The sequence below is a fragment of the Nicrophorus vespilloides genome, unplaced genomic scaffold (assembly GCF_001412225.1).
Source record: "Nicrophorus vespilloides isolate i.1.1-1 unplaced genomic scaffold, Nicve_v1.0, whole genome shotgun sequence".
In the NCBI taxonomy this organism is placed as follows: Eukaryota; Metazoa; Arthropoda; class Insecta; order Coleoptera; family Silphidae; genus Nicrophorus; species Nicrophorus vespilloides.
This window is the reverse complement of record NW_017098514.1, coordinates 24,426-46,118: the sequence shown is the minus strand read 5'-3', so window position 1 is coordinate 46,118 and position 21,693 is coordinate 24,426. Positions and strand designations below refer to the sequence as shown.

At 34.8% G+C, this 21,693-nt stretch overlaps 5 protein-coding genes across 6 annotated transcripts; 3 read left to right on the top strand and 2 right to left on the bottom strand.

The window, feature by feature from the left end:
• Positions 1–708: 708 nt before the first annotated feature.
• LOC108562624 (kinesin-like protein KIF23) lies at positions 709–3,102 on the bottom strand. The gene has a single exon (XM_017921029.1). It carries the CDS (start codon positions 3,076–3,078, stop codon positions 709–711), a length of 2,370 nt encoding a protein of 789 aa, XP_017776518.1. The 5' UTR covers positions 3,079–3,102.
• A 317-nt stretch (positions 3,103–3,419) lies between these two features.
• LOC108562634 (IST1 homolog) lies at positions 3,420–5,433 on the top strand. The gene is made up of 5 exons (XM_017921041.1): positions 3,420–3,701; positions 3,754–4,264; positions 4,325–4,435; positions 4,494–4,535; positions 4,593–5,433. The coding sequence occupies exons 1-5, from the start codon at positions 3,520–3,522 to the stop codon at positions 4,761–4,763; spliced, it is 1,017 nt and encodes a 338-aa protein (XP_017776530.1). The 5' UTR covers positions 3,420–3,519; the 3' UTR covers positions 4,764–5,433.
• A 203-nt stretch (positions 5,434–5,636) lies between these two features.
• On the bottom strand, positions 5,637–8,248 carry LOC108562633 (ATPase family AAA domain-containing protein 3). Its single transcript, XM_017921040.1, has 4 exons — positions 7,874–8,248; positions 7,340–7,814; positions 6,263–7,286; positions 5,637–6,201 (listed from the first exon to the last, which is right to left on the bottom strand). The coding sequence occupies exons 1-4, from the start codon at positions 8,094–8,096 to the stop codon at positions 6,094–6,096; spliced, it is 1,830 nt and encodes a 609-aa protein (XP_017776529.1). The 5' UTR covers positions 8,097–8,248; the 3' UTR covers positions 5,637–6,093.
• A 590-nt stretch (positions 8,249–8,838) lies between these two features.
• LOC108562635 (translocation protein SEC63 homolog) lies at positions 8,839–11,978 on the top strand. 2 transcript variants are annotated; one of them, XM_017921043.1, is made up of 7 exons: positions 8,839–9,274; positions 9,335–9,666; positions 9,729–10,335; positions 10,392–10,537; positions 10,601–11,389; positions 11,452–11,691; positions 11,873–11,978. In XM_017921043.1, exons 1-6 carry the CDS (start codon positions 9,151–9,153, stop codon positions 11,689–11,691), a joined length of 2,238 nt encoding a protein of 745 aa, XP_017776532.1. In that variant the 5' UTR covers positions 8,839–9,150; the 3' UTR covers positions 11,873–11,978. The 2 variants fall into 2 exon arrangements, with proteins under 2 accessions (XP_017776532.1, XP_017776531.1); XM_017921042.1 differs by lacking the exon at positions 11,873–11,978 and having other exon boundaries at positions 11,452–11,848.
• Positions 11,979–12,260: 282 nt separating this feature from the next.
• Positions 12,261–21,499, top strand: LOC108562636 (serine-protein kinase ATM). Its single transcript, XM_017921044.1, has 17 exons — positions 12,261–12,574; positions 12,652–12,772; positions 12,827–12,988; positions 13,042–13,268; positions 13,320–13,421; positions 13,480–13,719; positions 13,777–13,886; positions 13,948–14,187; positions 14,239–18,127; positions 18,178–18,787; positions 18,836–19,028; positions 19,081–20,114; positions 20,182–20,399; positions 20,464–20,872; positions 20,932–21,046; positions 21,103–21,263; positions 21,321–21,499. Exons 1-17 carry the CDS (start codon positions 12,395–12,397, stop codon positions 21,497–21,499), a joined length of 8,190 nt encoding a protein of 2,729 aa, XP_017776533.1. The 5' UTR covers positions 12,261–12,394.
• Positions 21,500–21,693: the final 194 nt, after the last annotated feature.

The window sequence follows — 21,693 nt, the reverse complement described above, 5'->3', positions numbered from 1 at the left end:
AATGTTTATTTACTTTCTAACTTTCGAATTTTAGCTTCCCAATTAGATAAAACTTTACACCATTGTGTATACAATATTATTATACGAGTTACACTCAATTTTTACAAGAACAAAGTTCTTAAGATATGGCTATGGTCGCCTGTATCACGAAAATCTGGTACGACGTTGGTTCGATTCCCAAAACACTAACAAAAATTTGTGGTGGCTGTTAAAACCGAAAGGGGTAGGAATAGGGCCGGAAGAGATTATTATAAAAGTTCTTAAGATGGCTCAAGTTACTAATTAGTATTAGCACCTTGAAAAACAGCATTTCGCTTAACAACCAAATGAATTGTAAGAAAAATTACTCGCTTAACGAGCGACGTTTCGCATAACGAATAACTATGAGAAGTCCCAGCGCCTTTAACATCATTTTTTTTTAATGTTCGTTAAGCGAGGTTCCACTGTATATAATATAAAACAGAATAGTTCAATATATAGTTTTATTTATTAAAGATAACTAAAGTTTTAAAAAAAGTACAAATATTAAGTAAATATTAATTCGAGTTAAATGTTTAAAAGAACAAAAACGAAATCAACATTAAACTCGTTTTATAACAAAAAGCAAGTACATTTGTTAAATATTAAAATAAATATTTATTTCCAATCATTTCAATATGTAAAAAATATAAAAAAAATACTCTTATTCATAAAGATATCAATATTTAGTTAAGTGTATTTTTGCGGTGTCCCAACCGGACTCTCCTGTCTCAATCTTTCGACGTCATTGAATATCACTTGGGCTCCACCGCCACACGTAGGTAGAATATCAGCCTTGTACACCTTCGTTTCGACTTCACCGTCGGTGTCTGCCTCTTGCGCAATTAAACAGTACTTGGATTGCTTAGGATGCGTAATGTCACTTGCTTTACTCAGTTTTGAAACGGACTTCCTCTTGTTCATACTTGGCTGCATAACTGTACCCAAAGGTACTGGTTTCACAGAGTTGTGCTCCAGCCAAACCTCACCAACAGATTTCGATCGCCTTCTATTTGCAACAGCCACATGTCTGCTGCGATGAGGAACTGGTGGCTTATTATTGGAAACTTCAGAAACCACCGATTTCGTTGGAGTTGCAGCGACCACTACTGCGTGTTCTTCGTCCAGTAAATCGCGAACCCGCTTCAGCTTATCTTCTTTTGCCCTCATTGCCGCATTCAAATGATCTCGTTGTCTCCTCAGTTTGTCGTCCAATTCCTGATTCATTTTCTCCTGCTTCAATGCCATCTTCTGTTTTTGCTTTTCCCTTTCCATCAGATTCTGATTAAGTTTCAAATCTTTCTCGTCCAAGTTGCATCTCAAGTTCCTGATGCTATCTACGAGCTGGACGTTCTTGGAATCCAAAGAATCGTTCATTTTCTCTAATTCGAGCACCTTAACTTCCAGATTCTGGCTCTTTTTCTTTTCCTTCTTATACTGTTGCTGAGCACTCTTCAATTCGCTAATCTTCAACGTGTACTCGGAATTCATTTCGGCCAGTCTCTTTCTGAACGCTCTATCTTTTGCGTTAATTTCTCTATTCAAAAGCAGACTTTTTTGCTTCCTCGTCTGTATTATCTTAACCAAATTCCTAATACCGCCAATAGAATCATCAATATTTTCAAAATTTAATTTCAGCAATGGTATTTTTGGTCCAAAAACTAAAGGCGCTGTTGCCTTGATTTTAGTAATTGGAGTTTCGACGGTAGGCTTCGATTTGGATGCTTTGGTCTTGTAAGGTGTAAATCGTGATTCGGGTCTAACAACTTTCACGTCACTGGCAATATCTGCAAATTTCATAACTTGCAAATTCTCTTCATAATCTAGAACAGATGGACTGGCACAAACAATCATTTCCACTCTGCCTTCACCCTCAAAATAATTCTTGAATATATGTGTCAAACGACTTTCCCTGTATGGAACTAATCTACTTCCATTATTAATTTGATTTTCTCTTAGAATCTCCATACAGTTCCTTAAAGACATCAACGAATTATTGATGGAACTTGCCTCTTTTAATCTCATGCCAGTGTTTTGAGTTCTGTTGCTTCTCTCTGATCCAGCTAAATCAACTAAACTCAACTGGCCAACTTTTAAAAGATTTTGAGCAGGAATAACTCTTTCTCCGTTACTATTCAATACATATTGTTCCAATTGCACAACTCTTATATTGAAAATCGAATGACTTCTACTAGATTCGGCGTTCAACAATGTGTGACCCATACGTTTTCTTTTCTGGCCAGCATTGAATAATTCAAATGCCTCGGCAGCACATTTCACTTCTTGCTCCACAACACCATTTACATACATATTCTTCTGTGAATCTTCCCGCAGTATCTTGCTTTGTAAGACTTTACCTCCACTTTCATCCAACAAATCATATACAGTATTATTGTAAATTTCTATATAAGAAATAAATACTGAGTATAAGTTTCTTTCGTTTATACCCAAAATGCTGGTGCCATCATTTGTATAAAGAACTTTATCACCACTACCTTTCTTCCTCAACGATTTTGTAGATCTGTTTTCATGTAAACAATCATCTCTTGCATCTGCTTCACTCTGCACCTCAAATCCATTCATTTTATCGGATTTAATTATATACTTTTGTGCCTGATGCTCTGCAATCGAATTGAACAACGTATCAATGCACCTGGGCATAATACCAGGATTGTAAGGGTCTCCAGTTAATGTGTACGTTTTTCCTGATCCAGTAACTCCATATGTAAACAGTAAACCATTTTTACCTCTCAGAAGATCCTCCAACAACGGATAAGCAATATGATCGAATACTTCTTTTTGTGAAGCGTAAGAGGTGAATATATGTTTGAATGCATAATGTGTATCTTTCCTGAGAACTCTGGACTCACTTGGGCAGATTAACGAGAGGACCGTTGGGGACATCAACTTGATGCAAGATGCTTCATTTTCATCTCTTAAATTTCGCAGGCGACAGAAAACGCTTACTGGATCTTTCACTTTTTCTGAATCAGAACTCGACGATAAATTCGTCTTCTCACGTCTCGGCGTTTTCGGCGTAAACTTTCCGCCAAAATTCATCGTTGCAAAACTTTACTTGAATGCTTGAATGCTTCACTAACGAACTTTTTCAAATGTCGGTAAACAGTAACAGGAGTGACAATCACAGTTGGTCGATAAAGTAGGAAACATGAATGGGCGGTAAGTTTAAAATAAAAACATTTGTTTCTTAACTACTCTTTTATTTTCCTCTTTGCAGATGAATATAATTATATGAAAACCATATTTCCATCATTTTTTATAAAGAATAGATTACACAAAATAAATTATAAATATTTAGGTTGGCAGTTTATAAATATATTTAGCTTTGTAGAAGTATGACAACATATTGAACATATGACAAATACAACCTTGATTTAATAATTAATTTTGATCTGACTCATAACAACATAGTTCTTTACCAGTTTTAACAATATTTTATAATTATTTGCATGTATTTCAAGTGATTCCAAGTGCATAAAAATGTTTTCCAGTAGCCCAAATTATACAAAACTTAAAACACATTTGCGTTTAGCAATTAATAGACTAAAACTATTGGAGAAGAAGAAAGCTGAATTAGCACAGAAGTCAAGGAAGGAAATTTCCGATTTCATTGTAGGTGGAAAGGCTGAGAGGGCTAAGATCAGAGTAGAACACATTATAAGGTAAATTGTTTATCATATAAACATAATATGATAATTAATATTAAACTTTTAGAGAAGATTATTTGGTAGAAGCAATGGAAATAGTGGAGATGTATTGTGATTTGTTATTGGCAAGATTTGGCTTGATCACTCAAATGAAAGAACTAGATGAAGGTCTATCTGAGGCTATTGCTAGCTTAATTTGGGTTGCACCTAGATTACAGGCCGACATCCAGGAATTAAAAATTATTTCTGATCTGTTGACTGCAAAATATGGCAAGCCGTATGCTGATTCGTGCAGAAACGACTCTGAATCAGTGAGCATAAAATTAAAGCATAAATTGTCCATACAGAGCCCACCAAAGAAATTGGTTGAGAAATATTTGATTGAGATAGCGAGCTGCTTCAATGTTGAATATGAGCCAGATCCACAGATTATGCATGAAGAAAATGATTCCTTCTTGATTGATTTGGGCAATGATAGAAATAATTTAGGTGGTGGTGGTGGAGGAGTAATGCCAATTGGATTTATTGGTTACCCACAGGCACCAACACTTCCTCCTTCTATTCCTTTTAACTATCCAGTAATGCTATTTCAGTACATTGTACATTGATAATTAGTAATCTATATTTATTTATTTTAGCCATCAATGGAAGATAATGCATCTGCTCCACCACCTCAAAATATTCCATTTGGGGCACCGTTCTCTTACAATATTCGACATGCACCAGATAAAGAATCCAATACTGATTTCGTAAGTACCAGCTTGAAATTTTGTATGACATTTGTATGTGATAAATTCTTGTTTATAGAATTTGCCATCTGATATGCTTTCTCCTGATGATAATCTCGAGGTTGGTGACCGTGCCCAATGTTATAGCACTTGTAAATTTCAAATATTTTCTTTCCAGAACAACATTAATAAACCGACGCCGCAGCCTAGATCTAAAATGCCGAGTACTAACTCGTATCCGGAATTACCGGAGTTACCGTCTGTGCCATTGGATAATCCCAGCACTAGTACAGATATAGATTTCGACGATTTAACAAAAAGATTCGAAGCTTTGAAGAAAAAGAAATAAACGAGATTCAATGATTTGCCTTTAATATGCGTATATCTGAATGCTTCTTTCACTATTTACTATTTTTACACTTACCACTGTTGATTACTATTTATAATTGAAAGCTTGAACAAAAATATAAATAAATATATATATTATATTATACCACTAATGAAAAGATCACAGTTTACTTATACGAAAAAAAGACGACACTTTGTGTCAGAATAGACAAATAGTCATACATATACAAAATATATCTTCGAAATCAAATCATATACACTTGATTTTACACCTTTTAGAACAAAACACAAAAACAATGAAAAACAAGTCTTACAAGTACAGGCCATATAAAGAAATAACAACAACGGAAACCCCGTACCTGAACATATACACGGGACAGCGAATCTTCATCGACCCGGAAGTCGTACCACCGAAGAATTTGTTCTACGTGGAAGACCTGAATCCTTATCAGCGTACCATCTCCATAGTGATGGACTCTAGGAACAGGAAAATAATACAGAGGAACCGGGAAAATGTGGCCAGCAACATTTACCACCTTATTCAAGCTCGGTTAGATTACGAGAACCGCCGGCAACATTTCAACTATACAACCTACAATTATCCTATTTGGTTTGACGATTTGGTGGAGATTATGTACTTTGGTAATCTTGAGTAAATAATTTAAATATTTTATATGTCTTTGTTATTCTACAATTTAATACCGAAATATCATAACATACACACGACAATAAATTAACTAACTGCATGGACAGACAACAATATGGTTTAGTACATATTTTGCAACTTTGAGGTAACATTAGTAGAAGGAAAAGTAAAAGTTATAATAAACAATGTTTTTTTTTATTACCTAAAATATTTCATATATTTCCTGATTTTTTTATATTTTTTTTTACAATGTATTAATGAAATGCAGAGACTTTAATATAAATTCTCGTAATTTGCATTCGTCAATATGTTTTCACTTTAATATTATATAACATGTAATTTACATGGTTCAATAAAAAAATATACAAAGATTATCGTGTAATAAATTATATATATATAAAAAATAATAGATGGATTCACTGATGCGACATTTTGAAACAATAACAAATAAATGTCGCAAAAGATTTATCAAGTATGAAATGCATCTTCATATTGTGTAAAGAAAAAATGTACAGTTTCTATTAGGAACAAAATATGAAAACTAGACTAAACCTCATTTAAAAGTGTATCTGATCAGTTAAACTTAAAATCGTAGCCAGCACGCAACGATGAGAAATATTTCGCTAGCCAGGACATAAAGTGTATCGGACCAAATCCAACTAATCTACTATTCTGAACACATAATTTATTTTGCTTTACCGTCGCCTTCCAGTATCGGAATATAAGAGTCTTCCTTTTCAGAATGGTATATGCTCTTAGCCTCCCTGCGCTCTTGCTCAGACTGCCATTCAACCTATAAAATACGATTTTGTAGTAATGTAACTGTAATATTTACCGATTTTAGCAAAACATACCTTCTGTTTGTGCTGTTTAATAGCATCATAACACCTGTCAAGTACCATTTTTTCTGTTAAGATTCCAGTATCGGACGCATAGGCCGCTGCTTGCCATGCAACACCCAACTTAGCGATCTCTCTTCCAGACATACCATCCGTAATCTTGGCCATCTTGCTACACAATGCGCTGTAATCGAAGTTATCCACTTTAAGTCTACGGATTCCCTCGGAGGCAGGTTGGAGAACAAATTTATCAAAGTACAAACGAATTAAACGTTCCCTCTCTGCAATTGCAGGTATATCAAATTCGACCATTTCATCCAAACGATCGTTGACAGCCCAATCGAATTGTTCGGGAGTGTTGGAAGCCAAAACCATCATGAATTTACCGCTTTGTTCGCCGGTACGATACAGGAAGGCGTTCAAAGTCGCCCTAAGATCTTCAGATATATTCTCTGATGAACGTTTCCTCAGGAAAGCGTCAGCTTCGTCAATGAAAAGGATCAAACCTTTGTGGGTGCTGTTGGCCCAGTCAAACACTTTGTGCACAGCAGTAACACCGTCCCTTCCCATAGGAGCAATGTCACCTCCAGTCAATATCGCATAATCCATATTGGAATGTTTGGCTAGCTTTTTGGCAAACATGGTCTTACCTGTTCCAGGTGGACCATGCATAAGTATGTTCCTGTATAAGCCTTTGTTATGTTTTGTATTTTTAGTGGCAATTGCAATATCCCTCAGTCTTTCCTCCAATTGAGGAGCCAATATGATACCAGACAGAGCATCAGATTGTTTTGCACGCATTTGCTTCAACGTATCAAAAGGATGTTTCAAAGCTTCCAAGAATGAGAACCTTGAGGTCTCGCGTACTAAAGATGGTTTTCCCAACCTCGCCTCAATGTAACGGGCACTGACGCCAGTTGCACCTTTCGCTGTGTAAACACCTAAAGCTAATAGAGAAAAACCTGCAGCTGCTGTGGCAACCTTATTCCAGTCTGTCAACATTGCTTGAGCACCTTGACCAATAACTGTGCCTGCAGTCCTAAATAATATTGAATTAATTGATATAAACAAGATGTTTAGGATTATATTTACTTGATTCCTTCCATAATTGTGATCCTATGCTCAGATGCTTTTAAACGGATTTGCTCCAAAGTCAAATCTCTATTCTCCCTATCTACTTTAGCCTTGGCTTTCAATTCAGCTTCCACCCTCTTCATTTCATTTTTATGTCTCAAATCCATTTCATGTTCAATAGTGGCTTTACGCATGGCCTCCTGTTTAGCAACCGATTCCTCTTGCTTTTTCAGATTATCCTCATTCTGTCTTTGTTGTTGAGCCAACTGATCTTCATATCTTTTCCTAGACAGTTGATCTTGGTACTGAGCTCGACTTTGATGTTGCCTGGTTTCTTCTTGAAGATACTTTCTCTTCTCTTCTCCCTCAGTTTTCTTTTGTTCAACTTGCATTTGTGCAATATGCGCTTCATATTCTTTGATCTTGGACTGGTACTCGTGTTGCCTTGTAACCTCTTGCAGCTTTGACAATTCCAAAGCTTCCTTTGCATTTTCTAGAATAACAATTCAAGGTTAGGATTATGCAACACCCTGCATTAACCTCAAAACGTACTTGATTTCTCCAATTCCTTGGCTGCCTGAGCAGCTCTTTCCAAAGCCGATGAATCAAACCTGTACGCTTCCATAACTTTCTTCTCAGCTTTGCTCAAGTTGGGGTCATTTGGGTCTCCAGCACCCCCGGCACCGCCGCCCTGCTGCGATGGGATCCCGAATTGGGACAGATCAGGCTGCTGTGGCTGCTGATTTCCTCGACCATATCCAAATAACCAAGACATTTTCGATTAGATTCCACGAACTTTTATCTAATAAACCATTCAGAAAACGTGACGAATACTTTTCTTATAGGTTAGATCGAATTACACGAAAGACATCAACTTCAGAGCGAACTGAAAATTGAGGATGGAGCGCATCATAAAATGTCTGGTATGTCATGAGCATACAGCGTTGCCAAACCATTATTCTAATCAATAATATTTTATAATAAATCAAGACCGAATTTCCCTCGATCTACTGGTTTTGCAGAGGTTTCGACCTGATACCACGCTAATTATTGGTTAATTATTGTAGATAGTAAAGGATCCCACCGATAAGCGACTGGCAAACGGGTCGACAGGACCTTGCCAAATGGGAAGGGGTTTCCAGAAGGAAGCTCATTATTGAAAGAAGAAGAAGAAGAAGACCGAATTTAGATATAAATAGTTATCTAATTTATCAACTATTACAACATATAGATTTTTATAAAAAAAACAAACATTTTATAAGTTTATTTGTGAGAACGGATACAAAATTTAAATTATAAACAATATACTTTTAATAATATATATGTAACATGATACAAATTGTATCTACTTAATAACTTCTTTCCAATAAAAGTTTGTAAATAAATAATAAATTGTTATTGATTCTTTATTATTAGTAAATATATTTTCACCTTGAAGACATTGTTACATTTTATATAAATAATAAATTCTATTTATTTGTTTTTAAAGATACGTATATATTTGTAACAGTTTTCAAGTAATATGGGTCTTAGACCTACTTAAGTCAATTAAGGAAGCAGTACGGCTTTAACAAAACAAACGGTAAATGAAACGGTTTATTTTAGCCAACAACATACCAAAGCCAACTTTACCGAAATTCGACTGAATATCATCAACGTGTAAAAAGTGCCGTCAAGTCCCATTCCATTCATCATTGACAGTTTTGAAGTGTCTGTTTGTAGGTTATGTGCATTTAGTTGGTCCTTTGAATGACACGTTTATATCGGCTGTACACGTCCTGTCCGCGTTTTTAATTGATCTTACATATGTGAAAAGGGATCCGTGAAAAATGGGAGGACAAAAATTCCAATACGACGAAAGCGGCGGGACATTTTTTTATTTCCTACTCTCTTTCCTAGCGCTAACCTTAATACCAGCCACTCTCTATTATTGGCCAAGAAAACAAAAGGAGGGTAAGTCTTACAATTCAAAAGCAAGCGCAAATTCACGTAATTACTTCTAAAATTTTAAAGATCCCGAAAAAGTGAAGAGGCAGTGCAAATGTGAACAATGCAGTCTGAAGAGAGAACATATGAAAACAGCTGCTCCATGGAAGGGCCCCAAAAATTTATTCATCAAATTTGTAATCATCCTTGGATGGATCATATTAATTCTCATTGCCTATAAGGTATCACAGTTTGATTATGAGATGTCCAACTTTGATCCCTATGAGATCTTGAAAGTCCCAGTTGGAGCATCACAAGCTGAAATCAAGAAGGCTTACAGAAAGCAGTCAGTAATATTGCATCCTGATAAAGAAACTGGTAACGAGAAAGAGTTCATGAGACTTTCCAAAGCGTATCAGGTAATAAATAATACACACATTATCAGAAATAATGTTAAAAATTATAATTAATTGTGATTTAGGCTTTGACTGATGACGAGGCACGTAAAAATTGGGAAAAATATGGTAATCCAGATGGTCCAGGAGCAATGAGTTTTGGTATAGCTTTACCATCATGGATTGTTGAAAAAAAGAACAGCATCTGGGTTCTTGGTTTATATGGCTTAGTGTTTATGGTAGCCTTACCAATTGTCGTAGGCACCTGGTGGTATAGGAGCATCAGGTTTTCAGGGGATAAAGTTTTATTGGACACAACACAAATGTATTATTTCTTCTTCCATAAAACACCACATATGATGTGGAAACGTGTGATAATGATCTTAGCTGCTAGTTTTGAATTTGATAAAAAATATAATTCAGAAATCGTAACTCGTCCATCTGACGATGAGGAGGTACCACAGCTGACGAAATCATTACCAAATTTGGGCGAGAAGAATAAAGAAAGGCCTCTGTGCTTTCCTTACAGTATTAAAGCCAGGGCGCTCATTCACGCTCACTTGATGCGGGTACCGCTAAATCCAAGCACATTGGAAATAGATCGTAGATACATCATCAATAAATGCCCATATTTAATTCAGGAGCAAGTCAATTCTGTTAACCAATTGATATTGCTTGCATACGCGAGAAGAAGTAAGTAAATTATATATAAAAAGAAACATTTAGTAGTAAAACCAATGTTATTTCAGTACCAAAGTTGCCGAGTATTGAGACAATTGAAAATTGCATGCGGATATGCCCCATGGTAGTTCAAGGTATTTGGGAGGTCAGGAATATATTCTTGCAATTGCCGCACATCACGATGGACAATTTGAGATATTTTCAAAACAAAAAGGTGAGTTCTGCACAGCTCTATTCAGTTCATTTAGTAAATTATGCGTTTATTATATATATATAGCGGCCGATAAAAACCCTGCAACAATTTGCCCAATTGAAACCAACAGATCGCAGAAATATCTTGAAGAGTTTGTCCGACGAAGAATACGAGGACGTGATGAAAGTATTGGGTAGTATGCCTTGCGTGGATTTCCAAGTGAAATGCGAAGTTGTGGACGATGAGAATTCAACAGAAGTCACTGCCGGTGCTATTGTAACAGTAACAGTAACTTTAGTTAGGAAAGATCTTAAAACGCTATTCAAAACTGAACCTGTCGTTGGAGAGAAAGGCGTGGAGAACGGAATCGAAGAAGATAACGCGGACGAAGAATCTAAGGTTGATCCTAAGAAACCCGCCTGGCAGAAGAATAGAAAAAAATATAATAAGAAAGCTCCAAAAACGAAAAGCAAAGTAGCTCCAGCTGCAACTTCCTCTGTTAAAGTGAAGCCAGATGAGTCGCCTGCGCCAACCGTAACTAAAGTGGAGAAAGCAAATGAAAACGTTGAAAATAGCGATGATTCTGACAGCGAAGTGGATACTAATGATAGGTCCTCCGATGATGAAGTCAAGAATTCCAATGTCGAAGACGATGATCAAGAGTGGGAGAAGTTCCAACAGAAAGTACACAAAAGAGATGGAGTTTTAGAAGGGAAATCAAAGATGTCTCATTCCGTTGTGCATTGTCCCTATTTCCCCAGTGATAAACAAGAATATTGGTGGACTTACATTTGTGATAGAAAGTCTAGGACACTTCTAACACAACCTTATCATATTACAAGTTTAGTGGATAAGGAGGAGTATCACCTGAGGGTGAGTCTTACCAAAATTACCTGGAGCGAAATCAGTTTGAAACTTTTTTTTTTTATTTTCAGTTCACTGCTCCGAATTGGAAGGGCGTTTATTATTTCACCGTGTGTCTTAGGTCTGATTCTTATTTGGGATTCGATCAACAGAAAGACATAAAACTGGACGTTAAAGAAGCTCCAACTGAAATCACCGATCATCCGCAATGGGAGTTCGAGAATTCCGAAGAAGAAGATCAGGTCGCCGACGATGGTCACGAATCCGAATTCACGACTGACGATGATCTGCCGGACGATGACGACCATTAGGTTAATTTATCATTTTTTTTAAGATTCTTATTCAGTGCATCAAAGATTCAAACAGAACTGTTGACATTCCATGCTGTATGTGTTAAATGAGTGGGGAACAAAAACCAAAGATTAACCCATCATTAACTACGAGAAACGTAAAGAACTGTTGTACTGATTGTGCCCTGATATTTTTTTTCAGTTTATTTATGATTTGAAGAAACGTGACAGTGAGTTAGGAATACTTTGAATGATCAACAACTATGGCAATGGGGCGTTTTAATTTTGTTCAATCTTAGTGAAATAAATATTAAAAAAAAAAGTATATTTATAATAAAATCTTTAATTATGTGTATTAGATTGATTTCTTATTTGTATTACCTATTATTTTTTTAACAAAATTATAATGATTCGAAACATTTTTCTTTCATAATATTTCAGACAATTTCTAACAATTGCAAATACAGAAGAAACTATTTACTCTACATTGACTACCTTTACAATTATAATACATTTGTTTGAGGTTAGAAGTCTTTGTTATTGTATAAACCAAGGTTAGTGTTGGACAAGTTTGTGTGTGCAAGTGTTAACCGTTTTTCATGAAGAGTTATCGATATTGTCTTACGTGATTCTGCGATAAATTTATCAAAATTAATGTCGTTTTACTTATATTTAACTGTTGATTTCGTGTATAGTTTCTGTTGATTAATGTCAACATTACAAAATGAGTTTGAAAGAGAATCTCTGCAATTTATTTTCAAAAAAATTGAATGATAGGAAAAGTGGTACAGAGAATTTGTTCAATCTAATTAATAATAAAAGAACTATTGATTACTTAGAAAATCCAGATGTTGATCTAGATTGGAATGATATATATTCAAATGTTTTTAAGGCTTTAGTTCAAGTAAGATATTTTTGTTTTTAATATAATAACAATTGTAATAATTCAATGAACTTTTATTTAATATAATATGTTTCTAGGAATTGCAACGTATTGATGGTAATAAGTTGAATGGTGTAAAGACTCCAAACAGTAATTTTGTAATGGTAAATAGTTTAAAAGATTTACTTGTTTCCATTGTGAAAGTTGCTAATCGAAAACGTATGTAGCAAAATTATTATAGTGAATGTTAATAATATAAACTGACTTATTTAGGGGGCCAAATAGAATTTAAATCAATTCACCAAAGTTTGAAGAAATGCATTAATGAGACAACATACAGAGATTTATGTCTCAAAGAATTTCTTCTAATTATGAGAGAACATGTTCTCCCAAAATTTATGTATTGGATTACAATTACCAAAGAGGAATGGAATGGTGAGGATATAAAATTATAAAAGTGTATGTTAAAGATAAGTTTTTAACTGCAGATTTGTTAACTGATTTGGACAATGTACGTACATATAATGAGGATTCTGCAAAAGCTATTATCTGCATTCAACAATGTATGTTTCATGGAAGTAAACATAAGTTGCAGAGAGCAGGCTTTAAACAACATTATGAAATTATTGTGAATATTTCCAAAACTGTTACAATTGCTTCACAAGGCTGGATGAAAGAATCTTTACTGGAGATGGTTTTAACATTTTGTAAAAATGTATTTAGTTAAAAGTCTATTGTGTTTAGATATTAATTCATTATTTTTTAGCATATGAATGATTGTAGAATGTTGTGCTGTGAATTAGGAGAAACCATACTGGGAAATTTAATACAGTTGTATGAAAACTACGCCAAACAGAATAATATAACGGTAAGGATTTTATCTTTTTCGCGTCTCATAATATACTTATGTCTTTATGTTGTTTCAGTTATTACTTCTTGAAATATTTATTATACAATTGAAAATACATCATCCTAATGGAGCGTCGGAGAATGAAACTTACGCTTATGCAAATTCTTGGCCAGCATGGAAAAGAATTTTAAAATTTCTGTATTCTTTCATAGATAACGTTTTTAAAATTAGCGATAAGTTCCTTCTTCAATATGCGGAAAACAAGAAATATTTTCATCCGCTTTTTGCAAAATTCGCCGTGGAAGTATTTAAACAGGTTTGAACTGAATGCTTTACCATAAACATACAAACAGATAAGTTTATTTTTTTTTAGAAAAATCATGTTTATGATCCAATTTCTGATGCAACTCAGAAACGTGTATGTGCAGATTTCGGTTTTATGCAGTTAGTAGATGAAATTGAAGGTTCAAAAAATTGGACTTGGTAAGATTAACAGATTGTTGTTTTCACATTGTATAAATAAATAAAACTTTTATTATTGCAGGATATATTTATGCAATGAAATTATTAAAAAATATCCTAAACTCTTATGTGCTACAGCTTACATAAGACTTTTGAAATTTCTGGCCAATTATATATTTGAATGTAAACTTGCCTACGAGTATACATTAGTCTTTAATTGTCTTACATCATTGCTTGATATGGAATCTGTATTTGGACGTGAACAATTAAGAGAGCAAGAAATTGATGTTATATGGACTTCCTTGTGGGATACTAGCTTAAAGTAAGTAAAATATTAAAAGTTATAACTGATAATATTTTGCATTCTTTTCAGAGTCCTAGGTTTAGCTATGAACACCGAAGAAAATCATAATTTTATAAGACGCATGATTGTCTTGAAAAAAGCACCAAGGAATAATCAATTGATTATGATGTACAAGTTGAAAAAAGTTAAAATTTCGGAAGACAGTTTAAAAACATTGAATCTGTTATGCAGCGAGCATTGCTTGACGGACAATTCTGAACGGGATTTATTACATTGGGTCATGCAAAATGATATTTATGAGCATTTCCAATGCGCAGTGTATGCTGAAACTATTGTTCATTTGATACTAACGCAATGGCCTAAAGTAAGTGAACTTGGTTTAAAAGTAACGGATCAGAGACATTCCGATGGAAGAGATGATTTAAATGTAGAAGAATTTAGAAACATCGATCAAAGTTTAAGAAGTGATGATGTGCAGATATCAGCGACCGTTCATAAAGATTACGTTATAAATAGAGAAGCATTCGAGGAATTGCTAGACTTACTGGGAAATCTCTGCGAGAAAGTTGCAAACAATGATATTGAGAATGTGAACAACATTTTCTACGTGATGATATGTTTTTTGAATATAGTAAACTATTTTAAAATTTATAAAATTGATGATGGCGTGAAGTCTTTGATAATATTACTAAGAAAACTGAACGAAGGAACAGTCTGGGATATATCCGTGAAGCTATTAAAGAAAGCAAACGAAAGAGGACGTTTTTTGAACAAAGAAATTATTCAGTTACTACAAAAAGTATTTTCCGTTGACTTGGAAGATGCAATTAAAGTACCGGTAGATTTCATATCTACAGCATTTTCGTTTCTCGCAGTAGAAGAAGAAGGACAGGATGTCGAAAATCCTATTGATGTTAAAGTGAACAGTGCTAAAGAGTCGATGAATTTAGAAATATTAAATATGATTTGTCAGTTTGCTTTCGCTTCTAATGGTGGTGGTGAATTAAGATCTCAAGCGAAACAAGTTCTTCTCAATCCTACTTTGGATTTCAACAATGACATTCAATATGAACAAATGATAACAGTTTTAAGATTTACCAAACGCACTGAAAACATTAGCTTTATGGATGTTTTGGAAATACTGAAAAGAATTTGCCAAGACCGTTATCAAGAACATAGAATTGCATCGGATATTTTGGAAATCGTTTATAATGTACTCGAGAATACTTTGCTTCATGATTATGAAGATTTATATGCATTACTCGATCCTTTTTACGATGGCAGACATAATTATAGTATAGATATTATAATGAAACTCGTGGACTGTTACGGAATGATTGGAGATATGAAGGCAATGTTTATGATCGCGGATTTTCTTCTTCATGATAGTATAATGGTTCGCATGAATGCTATTAAAACATTCACAAATATACTGAAGAAACAAAGGCTCTTTGATTATGGTGTCTTTGAAATGCAAAAAGATTTTTTTAAGAAAATTTGCATCGTAAATGAAAAACTGTTCGAAACTGTGATCGAAATCGGCGACGATGACGGACTCTCGAATCGACTTGCAACAGTTTTGTACGCATTGGGAAGTATCATATGTTATTGCAGCGCGTTTCGTAAAATTGCATTGTTCGAGCTTTTCAAAATATCGCATATTCAAGACATAGATCTGCATAAACTTAGTAAGATGATTAAAATTATATCGAAGGAAATTGGCTGCGAAAACTCTTACGCGTTTCTAGAAAACAGTTTGGATTATTTGTTGTTGCAATGGATAACGAAGGGGTTTTCATTGAAAAAGTTCCCATACACATTGTTGGGATGTCTGACGGACTCGAATTTCTATAACACGTACATGTCGTCCATTTTGCCAATACTGTTTAACGAAAAGGAGGAGACGGACTTTGAAAATATTTGCGAAAAAATTGGATGCAGCGTTCAAAATGTCATTAAAGAGGCGTACCCTTTCGTAAAAATCAGAAGTTTAGTCGAGTCAAATTTGGAAGATAGCAAATTGAATGAAGTTATCAATAGGAGATTAACAAAATATTTACCTGAAGACGATAGAAAACAATTAATTGAAAATAGAATTGATGATGTTTTCATTGCGGCAATCCAATTTGTTTTTGATATGGACGACTTCAAGATAATATTCAATATGGATTACTGTTTGCCACTGCCAGATACCACACATGTCGACATTGCAGGTTTTCAGAACATATTAACACTACTGCAAGAAGATATTAATTGGGCAAATTTCATGGAAGTTTTGATTACAAAGAAAGACAAGCTTCAGCAAATTCTTCTGAAGCTCACGAAAAAGATACACAAAGCGACGAGCAGAGAAGAGCGAATTTTGAGCTTTTACAGATACGTAGTCTTTCTGCAACTAATTCATCCTCAATTGATCGACCGCCGATTCTGCTTGAACAACTATTTAATACGAGATATAACTTATACTCTGGTGAATCTAATCGATGGCAACATAAATGAAGTTCATAAATTGGCCATAATATATTTAAAAAAGTTTATTAACGACATTTTGCCTGGTTGCGTTACAGCGTTTCAAGAGTACTTGCCTGTAATCGTGGGAAGTCTTGTACCTATAGCGGATCAAACCACAGAGATATCCGATGATGCAATGAATGTAATGAATATTATTTTCCAAGAGAACGCTAAACGTCTAGAGGAGGGTTTGAAATATTTAGATCCATTGCCCGATAAGGATAGATTTTCCGAATTGCGATTGCTGCATCATAAAGTGAAATATGATCAAGTTAATTGCGCACTCGGGCAAGAAATTGAATACTTTTTGAAGGCCGGTGAATTGGTGACGCGGGCAGGATGTCGCACAGAGGGTTTGAAATATCTAAGGAGTAAGCTTAAAACGAAAAAAGACGAACTCAAAATACTGTACAACGAGTTGTACTTGTATCGTGGTGTTTCGAATTCGACGAGTAATTTACACAAACTTGTATACAAATTGATGGATCTTGCCATTTCGACTGATTCGGCGGAAAGCTTGGAAGCCACGAAATGTATAGGTGAATTGGGATCCGCTGATTTAACAACGATGGTATTGAAAAATGAAGAACCCCACGACGACCTCAATGCAAAACCCACGCATCTTGCTGCCGCTCGCATAATGACATCGTTAATACATTTTCTTGTAGACCAAAATATCGACGTGGTATGTGCCACCTCCGATGCACTATACTCAATTTTGAAATGCAACGAGGGCAACAGTGCTGCAAATAAGTTGATTCCTCGTAGTATTCAATACTTGAAACCATTCATATGTACGACGAAGACAAAGCAAATTAATATGGAAGTTGACAATAAATTTCTGGAAGTAATCAAAAATGAAGATCTTTGGTGTCCTGAACGTATATTGGATCATAATCAATGGATAGTTAGTTTGACTTCAGAAATACTGAATTGTATCAATAAACCGGAATGGTATAAAACGTTGATTCCATTGTGTAAATTGAAAGTTTCCTTTGCCGAGTCGCTACTGCCCTTGCTTGTAAATATAATTGTAGAGCAGAATAATAAGTATTTTAAGATTATATCAGAATCGATTGGAATGTTTTTCGAGAAGCATTGGGATTTGCACTGGAATGGCAAAAACAACGAATGTGGATTAGTTATGATGCAGAAGCCGTCTGTAAAGTGTATGCTAACTACCGTTCATTTTATTAGGCTTCATAGAAACACATTAAGTAACGCTTCAAATTTGAAAACCAACGTCGAACTGCAAATAAACCATCTGCACGTGGCATTGGCGGCGCAATTCTGTTCGGCGCATTTTTCAGCATCTATGTTTGCAGAATTATGGTGTCAACGAGAAATTGTTAAGAAAGCAAATGTGTTGAACAACAATGCTTCTGTGTTGGCTACAATCTGCGAGACATCAGACGATTCAAAGGCATTGAAATCTATACTGAAAGAGGTAAGGTTCTTTAACGCAAATATAATTTCAGTTACATTTTCTCTTTTCAGACGTATCGTAATATCGGCGATAAAGATGCATTGCTTCCTTGCCAATTGATAGATCCATGTGATCTTCCCCATTACATACAATTCCACAAGTCCATTGATTTTGAGACATCTTTAATAAATTGTGGTTTGTACGAGTTGGCCGCGAATAATAATTCCGCAAGTGTACAATACGAATGCCTGTGGCGGTTGGGGCGTTGGGATGGTTTGTCGGAACGCGAACCGACCAACACTTTCGATTGTCACTATTACAGTGCGCTGAAGGCTCTGAATGATAATGATTTAGTAAGTCTCGGTGAATCTGTCGAAAGAGCAAGATCCGTTTTGTTGGAATCGTTCAGGCATGAGAGCTTGGAAAGTTGTAAGCATTTGTACAAATCTACGACGGAATTTCAATGCTTGCATGAATTGGAAGATGTGAAGAAAGCGGTAGCAACTGATAACTATAAACACTTTTTAATCGATTGGCTCATCAAAGATTCTATTAATCCCAATGAATTTAAGTACGTCGAAAGGATTCTGTCGCATCGCATCGCCATACTAAATATATTAGTATCAAATGATAACACTGAAGTAATGAGCGATCTTATTGATTATCAGTTAAAATTATCAAGTACGTATTTATTAATTGATATATATTATTTATTATTATTTGTTTTAGGTTTAGCACGATCGCAGAGCAATTTTAATGTGGCAAGAAGGTGTGTCGATAATTTGCAAAAGAACATGTACATGGACGAATTATCAAAACAGAAAATTACATTGGAACATGCACAAATTATATGGAATATTCATAAACCTACTGGCATGTACATGCTGAAAGATTTACTCAAAGAAGCCGGAGGCGATGAACGGTAATAATAAGTAATTTATTATAGAGTTATCATGTTGTACTTTTTTTTGTAGATTTGTGTCGAAATCATTAAAATTATATGGACACTGGTCAATTGAATCAAAATCGGAAACAACTGAATCAATAATATCAAATTACTTTTTGAAATCTATTGATTTGTTGAATAAATATCGCGCAAGAGATTCTTCTTCGGAAATAGTGGACGAAATATGTGATAGTTACGATGTGCTGGCTTGTTTCGTGGATGAGAAATATCAAGAGATAATGGATTATATCGAGAGCCCTCTGTTTCAAGATAAAATCAAGAAAATGGAAACATTTAAGAAATCTGAATGTGAAGTGAAGAGCAAGACGAGAAGCTCTAATTATGATGAGAGAGTGGCTGCTATAACGTATTCGAAACAGAGTAACATCGATGAAACCGAAATTGGAATTACTCTTAAAGAAAAGAATAATTATCTGGAGCTGGCCGTTAAATATTATCTGCTAAATTTAAAGTTCAGCAATAAGTCGAATATTAAGTTGTACAGGGTGATTTCGCTGTGGCTAAATAACAAGTCTAACGTCGAACTGATGGCAAAAATAAATGTGAATTTACCGAAAGTGCCAAGCTACAAGCTTTTAGCAGTGCTGCCTCAATTGGTGCCGCACATTACAAATAACGATGACGATTCGTTCGGACAACTGGTGAATAGTTTAGTTGAAAATTGTGCTAAAGAGCATCCGCATCACGTTATACCAATAATACTTTCGGTATCACATTCTGACAAAGATTCCGAATACTCGGATACATCTCTTATTACAAGGAACGAACCTCGAACATTGGGAGCGCAAATTATGATAACAAGATTGAAACAAATATCCAAAATTAAAAGAATAATTGAACAATTGGAAGACACTACGCTCGCATTGATCCAATTAGCTTATTACAATACGGATCTTTCCAAAGGTACAAACGTCCATTCAGAAAATTTCTTTAAAATTCCAAATACGTTTAAAATTAGAAAAATAAGAAACTACGACGATGCATTGTTAGTTACCTGCAATTTAGATATTAAACCCAATTGTGATTATGGAAATATCGTGGGTAAGTTAAATTATTTTCGTTGCATATTTACATTTTTGTACTAAACATTTTGTACTTTTTTTTTTAGGTATTTACAAATACGATCTGGAATATAATTTAGTTGGTGGAATAAACGCACCGAAACGCATCAAATGCACGGGAACCGACGGAATAGCTAGACGACAACTTGTTAAAGGAAAGGATGACTTAAGACAAGATGCTGTCATGCAACAAGTTTTTGAAATGCTGAACGAATTATTGGCTGGTAATAAAGAAACTTTCAATTTGCGTATAAGAACATACAAAGTGAGTAAAATCCGTGCAATCAATGTATTATCAACGCATTGTACTAATTTGGACATAATTTCAGATATTACCACTTTCGCAGCGTAGCGGAGTTCTGGAATGGGTTGAAGATTCAATGACGATTGGCGAATATTTAACAGGTACCAAAAACAGACCAGGCGCACATAAAATGTATAATCCCGGTGACATCACTCCCGAATCGTGTCACAATCAACTGAAATCCGTGCAGGACATGCCGTCTGATAGAAAGTTGGCCGTGTATAATAAAATTTGTAAGCAATTAAGGCCGGTCTTTCATAAATTCTTTGAGACCACTTTTCTGTACTCTACTGAATGGTACGAAAAACGCCGCGCTTATACGCAGAGTGTTGCAACAACCAGCATATGTGGATACATCTTGGGATTGGGTGATCGACATCTTAACAATATACTGTTGGATAAGAAAACAGCGGAAGTTATTCACATAGATTTTGGTAAGTATCTAATGGTGAGGAAAAGTAAACATAATAATTGATTTTTTTTTTAATTGCAGGTATTGCGTTTGAGCAAGGCAAAGCCTTGAAAACTCCGGAAACTGTTCCTTTCAGATTAACTAGAGATATTGTAGATGGCATGGGTATTTCAGGAGTCGACGGTTGCTATACTAGGTAATTTATATATAAATTTCGTTTTTGAAAGCGATAAATAAACTTTGAAATTTCAGTTCTTGCGAGAAAACTATGAGCGTCTTGAGAAATAATGTTAACACAATAACAGCTATTTTGGAAGTCCTTCTATATGATCCACTGTACATATGGAAAATTACGCCGTACCGTGTATTGAATTGTCAGAAGGAAATTAATGATGATGCCATTACTTCTTTAGGTATGAAATATTCATTTATAACTTCTTCATTTATATAAATATGTATTTTCATTGCAGAAACTGCGCCAGTAAACTTGACTGCTGAAAGAGCATTAAGTAGATTACGACAAAAGTTGCTTGGAATTGAATGGGGTCAATTCTATACTGTTGAGCAGCAAGTGGCCAGACTGATACAGGAGGCAAAGAATCCTGAAAATTTATCAAAACTGTTTTGTGGCTGGAGACCATATTTATAATTATTTGTTACTTATTTATATTTTTGATATAATATATTGTTTAAATGATGGAAATAATTCGTTTTTATTCTACTATAAATGTTCAAATAATATCAAAATACGTATTGCGATATGTTTTCAAATGCGAAAGAAAAAAAACTTTGGTCAATAGCCTTTTGTATTATGATATTAAGTAAGGAAGGTAAGAAAATGTG